The sequence below is a fragment of the Pan troglodytes genome, chromosome 2 (assembly GCF_028858775.2).
Source record: "Pan troglodytes isolate AG18354 chromosome 2, NHGRI_mPanTro3-v2.0_pri, whole genome shotgun sequence".
In the NCBI taxonomy this organism is placed as follows: domain Eukaryota; kingdom Metazoa; phylum Chordata; class Mammalia; order Primates; family Hominidae; genus Pan; species Pan troglodytes.
Window position 1 is genome coordinate 16,504,192 of NC_086015.1, and position 12,528 is coordinate 16,516,719.

Here is a 12,528-nt window from a genome sequence, read left to right on the forward strand (position 1 = left end):
AGATCGCGCCACTGCATTTCAGCCTGGGTGACATGATGCAAATCCGTCTCCAAAAAAAAAAAAAAAAAAAAAAAAGTTAAATTTTTACAAGAGATTTTTTTAAACATAGAAATGAAGTAACTGAAGCTTATATCAAGTTGGTTGTATAACCACAGAGTGAGAAATTATTTTGAGTAACTTTTGGTTTTTTTGGAGATAGGGCCTGGAGTGCAGTGGTGCAATCTCAGCTCACTGCAACCTCCACCTCCTGGGCTTATGCCGTCCTCCTACCTCAGCCTCCCGAGTAGCTGGAACTACAGGCACATGCCATTGCAGCTAGCTAATTTTTGTGTTTTTTGTAGAGACAGGGTTTCACCATGTTACCCAGGCTGGTCTTGAACTCCTGAGCTCAGACAATCCACCCGTCTCAGCTTCTCAAAAGTGCTGGGATTACAGGAATGAGCCGGTGAGCCTGGCCATTTGAGTAACTTTATAGTGATTTGATTGTTCAACCTAATCGGATAGACTGCGTCAGTTACTTCTTGTCACGATAATGCTGCTTAGTAAACCATCCCGAAAGGTATTGGTTTTAAGCAGCAACCATAGTAGTCACTAGGTGTGCAATCTTGGCTGGGTGTGCTCACTTTCCTGTGGGGTTAAAGCTGAACATCATCTCTTCCAAGCATTTAATGCATGCAGAAGAGGCTGAGTTTGGGAAAAGAGAAGTAATTAGCCCAAAGGCAGAGTTAGGAAAAGACCAGGATGAAAACCCAGACCACTGGGTGACCTGATAAACATTTCGGTTGGAAAGACTCCTCCCACCTGATGCCCTGCTTATGCCTGGGGTACAGGCAAGTTACTACAACCAAAACCTAGGGATTCAGAAACAGCAGGACCCCGCCTGTCAGAACTGCGCCCTCATCAGGCTGGTCTTCAAAATAACTTGAGGTCAAGCCAGTTTGAGATTCTGCATAGGGAGCTAGAGCTGGATCCCTGAACTCCCAAATCCACATCCAAAACCAACACTGCAATCAAGTTCACTTTTCCAGCACTTTTGATATACACATGGAAGGAGCTTTCAGTGAAGAGGGAAGAATGGAGATGAAGTGCGTACCTCTAGGGCCTCAGCATTCTCATTTGGAAGTTGGAATGAGCATTCAGCCATGGCAGAGAGGTTTCCTCGTGTTCTGTTGCTGCTTAGCTGGAGCCCTGAGTTGAGAAGAATTCTGAGGTCCCCTCTAAGCCCAGCAAGACCGATGTGATTGATGGGCAGCACCTGCCAAGGGTATGGGTTCAGGGAAGGACGGCATAGAAAGCATATTTTTGCCATTGCTGACTGGACAGTAAACTTTCTAGGTGTGTGATTTTGTGAATCTTAAAATTCTTAGTCTTTCCTAGATTTTTAGTGTTTGTTCCCCTTATGGGAAATTTGCCTGAAACTAATAGAACTTCTTTGTTCCAGATATGAAGACAAACATGCCTATCATCACATCAAAGAGGTAAGTCATAATGAACTTTGGCTTCTGTCAAAATGATAGTTTAAGTCAGATGTTTTTAGGTAGTCTTGTCCCATGTAGCAGTCCAGTCCACACCTTTTTTTCTTTCTGTTTTTGGTAGTAGATGTATCCTTGAAAATTATGTTGGAATTTAATGTGGATCAAATCATTTTTGAAATGCCTTACGTGAGTTTATGGTTTGTTTAAATACTGTTTTGCCAGTTGAATTCTTTCCAAATTATGAATAACCATCCTGTAATAGCTATGTTATTAAGTCCTCATATTCTTGGGCCTAGATTTTGAACCAGCCTTCTGCCCGGTGGGCACAGATGGTCCTGTCCCCCTTCCTCCAGCTACACTGTAGGGTCAGAGAAAGAGGCTTTCACAGAGGCCCTTCCTCATTTAATCCTAGACATTCCCGGAATGTTTCTCCCTGACTCCCCAAACACACACATATGGCCTGGCTGATTCCTGCATGTCCTCAATCCTGCTCATGCCTGACCTCTCCTGGGTTTCTTTCCTTACCACCGTCCCCTCCTCTGTCCTGGGTGCTGCTCCTCTGGCCCCCACAGCCCTCTTTGGCGTGCAGCACTTTCCTCATGTGTCATACATGGGTTTAGACTGTCGGTGCTTGGAGAGCAGAGATCAGGCCCTTCTCCTCTCTGCAGCGCCACACTTTGTGGTCCCTTGGTGAGATTGTTGACTGTCTCCATCCATCCCAGACCTCCTTGTCCCTGTGATACAGTACAGCTCTTCCATGAAACCTTATAAAACTTCTCAGGTCCCCAGTGATTTTGTTCATCTTGCTTCTGGCATATACGTGCAAAATCCAGCAGCTCCTTTTTGGTTACATGCTTGGCAACCCCATAGCCAGCGGGGTGGCAAGGAGTGGTGGCACCAGGGAGATCTCAATGGCTGTTCCAGCTGTAACCTCAGATTGGGGTCAGGAGTGGGATTCTGGTGTGTGGGAGGGACCTGCTAAGAACCTGGCAGAGCCCCCAGCCTTGGAGGAGCTATAGTGCAGACAGGTTGCCACAGCAGAAACCTAGGGATCAGAAATAGCAGGAGCTCGCCCATCAGAACTGCATCCTGGTTAGGCTGGCCACAACATGACATAAGGTCAAGCCAGCCTGCCAGCGTAGAGGTTCTGCACAGGGAGAGGGCTACCTCCCTGAAGAGCATCTCTTTAGGAGCACTACAGTATCCCAAGAAGTTTCATTGACCCTTGTATTCATTTCCTAGGGCTGCCATAACAAAGTACCACAGACTCAATGGCTTAAAACAACAGAAATTTATTGTCATGGTTTTGGACACCAGAATTCCAAACTCAAGGTGTCAGCAGGGCCACAGTCCCTCGGAAGGCTCTGGGGGAGCATCCTTCCTTGCCTGCCTTCACTGCTGGCTCCTGGCACCCCTTGGCATTCCTTGGCTTGCAGATGCATCACTCTAATCTCTGCCTCTGTGGTCACGTGGCATTCTCCCTTGTGTGTTTCTGTGTGTCTTTGTCCAAATTTTCCTTTTTTTTTTTTTTTTTTGGCATTAAAAATTTGATACATAATAGATGTATGTATTTTCGGGGTATGGGTACATGTGATATTTTGCCTCTTTTAAGGACGCCAGTCACTATGTCCTTAGATCAAATTGATTCCATCTGCAAAGACCCTGTTTCCAGATAAAGTCATATTTGCAGGTACTGGGGTGCGTAATCTGGGAGGTGTATGTTGTTCTACTATTCCTTAGTCAAGGCCCCACAGTTACAGAGTTGCACTGAGAAGTGAAAATGATAAACTATTCACTAATAAGCAGGCCTGGCATGAACTCAATCTGCATTCAGATATATCTCTCTTCCCTCCTCAGCGCTCTTGATATACTTTATTGTGTTATCACCTTAGTTGATTTTTTCCTTCAATTCTCCTCTAGTCTAACTGCCAGATTCTCATTTTTTAATCCCTTTGCCATACTTTGATCACTTTCATAGACTTCATGAATCCTGCATCTTTTTTGCAAGATTTAAATGTTCAATTTGCTGTCAATTTGCATTGAATTTACATTAACATAACAAAGGACAAAGTGACATAAACGACACATAGTGACAGTGCAGGAATGTTGCTTGAAGGGGGTATGCTTGTGGGGATTAATTTTTTATAAGAAATTTTCAGATTACAACTCATTTCCCCGTGTGAACCTAAGGATGTTTAAAGATGTTACCAGCACAGTTCTATCAGCAAGCTACATACGTCCCCCAACCAAAACCAATACTTGATTTATTATTTGTTCACAACACTTGGAATCACAATCTAAATTTTGCTAAATATAAGAAAAATTGATTCATGTTCATCTTTTTAGATTAATTTTTCAACTTAAATACTTGTCATAATAGTTGTTCGTATTTTTTGTAGAGACAGGGTCTCGCTCTTGCCCAGGCTGGTCTTGGGCTCCTGGGCTCAAGTGATCCTCCCACCTCAGCCTCCCAAAGCACCAGGATTACAGGTGTGAGCCACTGCACCTGGCCATAATTGTTTCTTTTCTGATGCCTCTGAAATTCTGATTTTTATTTCAAGTCGATTCACTCAAATTGGCCTTTTTCCAACAATAGTCGTCCTTGGATAAAGTTACGCACCTTCTGCGTAACTCTTTCTGAAGGTAAGTGTCAGGACCCTTCTGTGATGCCTTTGGGGAACTGACACAAGTAGGGGTATGTCCCTGAAGGACCAGCCCTGATGGTCGTGCTGGTTGCCCACCCCGTTGTCCTTTATTCAGCCAGAATTCACTATGTGTCAGGCATTGGATAGGTGCTGGGGACCCAAGAGCGAGGAAAAGACCTAGTCCCTGTTCTTGAAGGATTTACAGTCTAGTGAGAGAGGAAGAGAAGTGAACAGTTGTGCTGTCCTGTAGCAGTCGGTGTTGTGATAGAGATACCATCACCATTATAGCCAACAGGTGCTGACTGCTCTGGCAGTGCCATTCCCAGTCTCTGAGCTTGCCTGCATTACCTCCTTTCATCTTCTCAAGAAACCTTCGAGGGTAGGTACTAGAGATGTTTCTGTTTCGTAGATGGGGACTCGGAAGGCTTCAGTAGCTTGCCCAAGATTACGTGGGCTCAGCGCCAGAGCCTGGGAGGCATTGATATGGGTGTGCACACCAGCACTCCCTGAGCACCTTCCAGTGCTAAGTATCGTGCCAGTGATGGGCCTGTGTGTTATCTCAGGTCCTCACATCACTGCTATGAGGTGGGTCCTGTTCTTACCCATCTTCCACAATTGGAAGAACCGAACACAGGGAAGTGAAGCTCCTTGCTCAGGGTCAGTGTGTGGACTTAGGCACTGTGGCCCCAGAACCTATGTGCACTAACCACTCTAAACCACTCTGCTGTGCACTTCCAGTGATAAATGGGCATTCATCAGTACAACAATAGGGAACGGTGCCCTGTGCAAATGGGAGAGGTGTGTGTTCAAGGGTGCAGAAACATGAGAAGCCGTGGCGTGTTCTGATGGGCACATCCTGTGTCCTTGCGGTCCTGGATGGTGCTGCTTTCCCCAGTCCTGTCACTGCTTCCAGTCGTGGCTGCTGCCTCATCCTTCTGCCACGCTCCCCCTTAACACTTTCTGCATTTTACTTCTCATTTCTCTTCCTGCAACTGCTCCAGCATCTGGGATTGATGGCAACAGGACTTGGCTTTTTAAGGTGTTGCCAGCCAGCTAGAGGAGGCCTTCAGCTCTGACCCATGTGTCGTTGTCTTAGTCATTTGTTTGTGTGGCTCTTTTCATCATATCTGACTTGGAGGCTTTCTTCTACATGCTCTTCGAGCCTCAGTCTCCTTTGACTTTTCATAGCGATCCTCTGAGACCCTGAAAAGGGAACACAGGTATGGCCTGGTTCTGGTATGTGACAGAAGAGCACAGAGGTAGAAGTGCTAAGTGGCTTAGCTCAGAGCCACACGGAAGAGCCAACTCCAGGACCTAGACCTCCAGAGGCTGCGTTCATCCCTGCACTGCTGCCTCTGCTCTCAACAGCAAATTAAGACATTTCCATTCATTAACATCTTTTTCAAGATACCATATATTGAGTCTGATTTATTTTTCAAGCCACTCCTAAAAACTCCACAATGATATAGTAGTATTGATTGAACACTTCTTATGGGCTATGCACTTTACGTGTCTTATTTAATTCTTGCTGCAACCCCAGGAGGTAGGTGCAGTTATCCCTGGTTTGTAGATGGTCACTGAGCCTTAGAGAGGTGGGGTCATATAGCTGGTATGAGAACGTGATGGAGCAAGGATTGGAACCCACGTCTGCTTTGACTGCTCTGCTGCAAAGAGCAGAGCAGTGCCCTCTGTGTGCTCACTTCACTCCAGATCTTCTGGTCAAAGGAGGAACTATTGACCCTTTAAATCAGTGGTTCTTTCACGTGTTTTGAGTCAAGGAATTTGGCAAAAGTTTTGGGTCCCTTCCCCAGAAAAATATATTGTCACAAAAATTTGTGTTCAAATAAAGGAAATTTATAGACCTTGTAGAGCCAATGCTTATGTTGATATGAAGAGCTAAGATTCTTTTTAGACCTCTCACATGAAAGTTCTTTTAAACGTATGCATAGGTGGCCATGTTCCAGGTGAGAAGACACCCTGCGGGTTGTGGCACAGCTATGTTCTTTTTGCTGGTTTTAAAAGTAATACATAACAAGATCCCTTTGAGGTGGTAGTACTCATCTCCACATTTTATAGGTGGGAAAATTGAAGCACGGAGAAGTTAAGTAATTTGCATTGCCACACAGTTATAAGTAACAGGGCTGGACACAAAATGTGCCATACCAAAGTCACGGTGCCGTACTGACTCTCAGGTATTAGGGTAGCCTTACCAGGTGTTAATCTTTAGGATACAATTCCCAGTATATAGGGAGGCATCCCTGATGTTCATCCTCATGTGGGGTGAACAAGGTATGGACAGCTTTGGGATTCTTAGGAATCAGGGTTAAGCAACCACTAGTCTCTTTTTAGGTACAGCAGAAGCCAATGTCCTTGTTGAACTGTGTGAGATATAGCAGTTTGTAAACTATGACATATTCAGTCTTTTTTTTTTTCTTTTGGAACATTTCACAAATTTGCGTGTCATCCTTGCGCAGGGGCCATTCTAAGTATATGTGCTGCCGCATCGAGCACTATTCAGTCTTCTTAACCAGGTAAAAGAAGGTGAAAAGTAAAGTTACATCTGCCTTCTCACAAGCCATGTGTTGTCTTGGATGCCTCTCAGACTGATCACTGAAGGTCGAGGCAAAAAGCACTTGAGTTTCACAATGTCTTTGACCTTCTGATCAGATTTCCAACATCTGGTAGTTCTCACATCACATGAACACATCCCAACAGCCTAGGCATGAATGCTTTGCCCTATTGTTTTGCCTATAATTTTTTGTAACTTGGGAAGTGTTTTGTAACTTGGGTCTTAGCTTCAAGTTTTAGAAACTTAACAAGAATTTTATCAATAAAATCTACTCTGCAAAGTATTGTGAGGAAAAGGGCCATTTCTGTTAGAATATGTGGATGAATCTACGTAAGCCAAATCATTTCTCTCCTTATCCTGTGAAAGGGTTAGTAGGCACTGTGATGAATATTTATTGAAATTCTCATTTTGCTTTCCAATGCTAAACAAGTTATTTGTATTATGAATGGCATACCTATCTGAAAACATTATGAGATCCAAAATTGAAAATAATACAAAACAAGCTGAGAGCGGTGGCTTACACCTGTAATCCCAGCACTTTGGGAGGCCAAGGCGGGCGGATCTCTTGAGGTCAGGAGTTCAAGACCAGCCTGGCCAAAAATTTGTGTTCAAAAATACAAAAAATTAGCTGGGGGTGGTGGCGCAAGCCTGTCATCCTAGCTACTCGGGAGGCTGAGGCAGAAGAATCGCTTGAACCCGGGAGGCAGAGGTTACAGTGAGCCGAAATCGTGCCACTGCACTCCAGCCTGGGTGACAGAGCAAGACTCCATCTCAAAAAATAACAACAATAATACAAAAAAAAAATCTTGATAAAGGATGGCCATTTTTTTGTTTATTTACCTAAATCACTTAATCTATCAGTTTTAAATTAGATAAATTTTCATAGTTTGTTGAACTGGGGGTTAGTTTTTTTTTGTTTTTTTTCAAATAAATAAAATGAAACTATATTGTAAAAGCAAAGAAACAAGAAGTAACATATGCTTGTTGCAGAACACTTAGAAAATGCAGAGGCCACACGCGGTGGCTCACACCTGTAATCCCAGCACTTTGGGAGGCCAAGGCGGGCGGATCGTGAGGTCAGGAGATCGAGACCATCCTGGCCAATATAGTGAAACCCCATCTCTACTAAAAATACAAAAATTAGCCAGGCGTGTTAGCAGATGCCTGTAGTCCCAGCTACTTGGAGGCTGAGGCACAAGAATTGCTTGAACCCAGGAGGTGGAGGTTGCAGTGAACCAAGATCACACCACTGCACTCCAGCCTGGCAACAGAGCAAGACTCCATCTCAAAAAAATAAAAAAAGAAAGAAAAGAAAATGCAGAAAAGTATAAAGAAGAAAAATATTTATCTATAATGCACCATTCAGTAATACTGCTGTAAACATTTTGGTGTGTCACCTTCCAGTCTGTTTTATGTGCTTTGTTTTTTCAATTTTGAAATTCGAGTGCTGTTTCTAACAGTATTTCTATCTTGCAGGTATCAGCGTAGTGTTGAGTGGGCAGCAGAGCTGATGCGTAGACAGGGGCAGGATGAGAGTACAGTGGGCAGAATCCTCAAGGATTACACGAAACCGCTTGAGCATCCTCCTGTGAAAAGGGATGAAGAGGCTCAAGTGCATGACGAGCTTAACTCTGGAATGGTTTCCAACATGGAAGGCACAGCAGGGGGAGAGAGACCTTCTGTGGTAAACGGGGACTCTGGAAAGTCAGGTGGTGTGGGTGATCCCCGTGAGCCATTAGGCTGCCTGCAGGAGGGCTCTGGCTGCCACCCAACAACAGAGAGCTTTGAGAAAAGCGTGCGAGAGGACGCCTCACCTCTGCCCCACGTCTGTTGCTGCAAACAAGATGCTCTCATCCTGCAGCGTGGCCTTCATCATGAAGACGGCAGCCAGCACATCGGCCTCCTGCATCCTGGGGACAGAGGGCCTGACCATGAGTACGTGCTGGTCGAGGAAGCGGAGTGTGCCATGAGCGAGAGGGAGGCTGCCCCAAATGAGGAAGTAAGTAGAAGAAAATAAATCGCTTCCTCCAAAGCCATCCGTTCCTGGAGATGTTGGCTAATAGGGATGTCTTTTGCCTGCAGCTGGTAGCTGGCCTGTTGTAGGGTCCAAGGGAAGCAGCAGGCTTTGGGCCACAGCAGCTGTGAGGGCCATTTCAACTAAAACCCCAAAGTTGGTGAATAACTTTTTAAAAAATTTATAAAATTAAGACAAGGCCAGTGGTATTCTCTCCTTTATTTGGGAGAAAACAAAATGCGGTGATAATTACACCTGATCTTGAGTACAGCCGAGCAAGAAGGGCTCACGTGTGGAAGTCGGCCATCTTGAGAAAAGCCTAGGGAGGCCGGGTAAGAGCTACGTCATGAAGGGACTTGCTGTCAGAGTTACCCTAGAGCTGTCTGGAATCGCTAAAAATTAGAAACAATCTAATTGCTAAATGGGATATGAGATACCCATTCAAAGAAATATCATGTAGACTTAGAATGAGGTTTATGAAGTCATATTAAGAACATAGGAGCCAGGTGCAGTGGCTCACACCTGTAATCCCAGCACTTTGGGAGGACGAGGCAGGAGGATCACTTGAGGCCAGGAGCTCAAGACCAGCCAGGGCAATATAGCAAGACCTCATTTCTGCTAAAAATAAAAATAAATTGCTGGGTGTGGTGGTACATGCCAGTAGTCCCAGCTACTCAAGAGGCTAAGGTGGGAGGATTTCTTGAGCCTGGGAGATCAAGGCTGGGCAACAGTGAGACCCTGTCTCAAAAAAACAAAAACATAGGCACATGCTTATTAGGTACAATTGGGTGAAAAAAGCAACACGTAAAATAAAATTCACCAACAAAATGATTACAACTGCAGGAAAAATTCACAGGGGAAAAAGGAAATAAATGAGAATCTTCATAGTGAAAAAGTTTAAAACTTCCTTTTCCACACAAGTAATAAAAAAGCACTTCTTGGCCAAGCGTGGTGCCTCACACCTGTAATCAACACTTTGGGAGGCTGAAGCGGGAGGGTTGCTTGAGGCCAGGAGTTCAAGACCAGCCTGGGCAACTCTGTCTCTACAAAAAATTAGCCAGGCATGGTGGCACACGCCTGTAGTCCCAGCTACTGGGAAGGCTGAGGCAGAAGAATTGCTTGAGTCTAGGAATTTGAGGCCTCAGTGAGCTATGATCACACCACTGCACTCCAGCCTGGGCAATAGAGCAAGAGTCCGTCTCAAAAAAATTGTGTTTTAATCATTCTTTATAATATTAACACAATAGAATGTGAATCCTGGGAATTTATAAGAAAAATGTTCATTTTAAAATACATTCTCTATGACATGTAGTGCTTCCATTTGTTCTGTATATATTGTATTTCTTTCTCTTTAGTTGGTGCAAAGAAACAGGTTAATATGCAGAAGAAATCCATATAGGATCTTTGAGTATTTGCAGCTCAGCCTGGAAGAGGTATGTTTTCAACATATTATCATTTCAGCCATCGGTCTCTGGGCCTGAACTACACTGTATGTGAACCTACCTCACAGTGTAGTTCTGTATGTAATTCAATTATTGAATATTGTAATTCAGTATTGAAATCACTATGGGTAGCTCCCAAGTAGGCCTGCCTTTCACTCCTCAGCCTTTATTTCATCAGTTCTAAGATATGTGTTTGCAATCATTCCACAGAAGATTCGAGGGGTTTTTCTGAGTACTTCTTTTCTCATTAAGATTTTAGATTGTTAGGCCGGGTGCGGGGGCTCACACCTGTGATCCCAGCGCTTTGGGAGGCCAAGGCAGGAGGATCACCTGAGGTCAGGAGTTCGAGACCAGCCTGGCCAACATGGTAAAACCCTGTCTCTACCAAAAATACAAAAATTAGAGTGGTGGCTCATGCCTGTAATCCCGACTACTCAGGAGACTGAGGCAGGAGAATTGCTTGAACCCGGGAGGTGGAGGTTGCAGTAAGCCAAGATCGTGCCATTGCACTCCAGCCTGGGTGACAAAATGAAACTCTGTCTCAAAAAAAAAAGGCTTTATATTGATGGCTAGGTGTGATGGCTTATGCCTGTAGTCCAGCCACTTGCGTGGCTGACGTGGGAGGATTGCTTGAGCCCAGGAGGTCACGTCTGCAGTGAGCCACGATTGCACTACTGCGCTCCAGCTTGGGCGAAAGAGTGAGACTCTGTGTCAAACAAAAAAAAGAATAAAAAGATTTCAGATTGTTAACAGATGCTGACTGGTGATGCCAGGGGTAGGGGGGTGGAAAGAAGGAAAAAAATGGATTTCGGATTGGCTGAATATTTTGTTACTAATTTTCACTAGCTTTTTCAAAAATACTATAATTCATATACCATACAATTTATCCACTTAAAGAGTACAAGTCACTATTGTTTGGTATATTCATGGAGTCTCTACTTTTCATATACTGTGCTACATGATTCAGATCATGTAGTGACTGCTAGTTAAGTAAATGGATTTATTTCCTTCTGCGGGATCCCTCTACTTAATGCAGTAGCTACATTCTTGAAAGTTAGCTTGGGCCTGGTGCCATGGCTCACACCTGTAATCCCAGCACTCTGGGAGGCCAAGGCAGGCAGATAGCTTGAGCCCAGGAGTTTAAGGTCAGCCTAAGCAACATGGCAAAACCCCATCTCTACAAAAAATACAAACATTAGCCAGGTGTGGCGGTGCATGCCTGTAGTCTCAACTACTTGGGTGGCTGAGGTGGGAGGGTTGCTTGAGCCTGGGAAGTCGAGGCTTTAATGAACCGAGGTCATGCCACTGCACAAGCGAGATCCTGTTTCAAAAAAAAAAAAAAAGTGACTAAAAGTGGCCTTCCATAAACTGCATCATATTGTCCCAGTGACCTGGAGTTCCTCTAACCTGTGGTCACTTTATGCTCAGACCCTCTTTTCTTGCTTATGTTGATAGTGCACACAGAAATGTCTTTTCTGCCTTTGAAGCTAGGACCGCTTCTTGGGCTCCCCTCTTCTCCAGGAGCTCTGTGATGGCTTTCTTTGATAGTTCCTGCAGTGTCCGGTGTGGTTCTTGGCATACAGGTAGATCCCAAGAAGTGCTGTGGAACACATCCATGTTGGTAATTTTATAGCTGAGACCACAGGAAAGTAATTGTGGGGGCCGGGCGCCGTGGCTCACACCTGTAATCCCAGCACTTTGGGAGGCCGAGGTGGGTGGATCACGAGGTCAGGAGATCGAGACCATCCTGGCTAACATGGTGAAACCCCATCTCTACTAAAAATACAAAAATTAGGTGGGTGTGGTGTCACACACCTGTAATCCCGGCTACTCGGGAGGCTGAGGCAGGAGAATCACTTGAACCCGGGAGGCGGAGGTTGCAGTAAGCTGAGATTGCACCACTGCACTCCAGCCTAGGTGAAAGAGTAAGACTCCGTCTCTAAAATAAAATAAAATAGAATAAACAATTCAAAATTCCTTTTCTCGGTTGCACTAGCCACGTCTCAAACACTGAACAGCCACGTGTGGCCACTGGCTACTGTATTGAACAGCAGATGCGTAGGCATTCCCAGCACTGTGGAGCGCTTTATAGCCCACATGTACCCGTTCTTAGATGTTTGGCCTGTCAGAACCTCAGATTTCTTCTCTGTAAAGTGGGGGCTATGTAACATCTTGTTCATAGGATGTTCTGGAAATTAAATAATACATGTAATTGGGTCAGGACAGTACCTGATAATATAGTAAATGCTCAATAAATGTTAGTGCCTGCTATTTTTGTCATTATTAAGTTACTTGTAAAAGCTAATTAGCAGCTTGTTGGAACCTTCTTTTTTACAATCACAAAAATGCCCATTGGGTACCTACTATGTGCCAGGCATTGGGC

At 44.6% G+C, this 12,528-nt stretch overlaps 1 protein-coding gene across 22 annotated transcripts in view; it reads left to right on the plus strand.

The window, feature by feature from the left end:
* TSEN2 (tRNA splicing endonuclease subunit 2) overlaps positions 1–12,528 on the plus strand; it is a 52,992-nt gene that overhangs the window by 10,624 nt on the left and 29,840 nt on the right. For 17 of the 22 annotated variants that reach the window (XR_678790.4, XR_010155033.1, XR_010155034.1 and 14 more), the window contains 3 exon segments: positions 1,442–1,478; positions 8,166–8,688; positions 10,059–10,136. Coding sequence is in view for 7 of the 22 variants with exons in the window: in XM_009444816.3 (XP_009443091.1) it covers positions 1,442–1,478; positions 8,166–8,688; positions 10,059–10,136 (638 nt within the window). In the remaining 15 variants the exon portion in view is untranslated. 22 annotated transcript variants of the gene reach the window in all.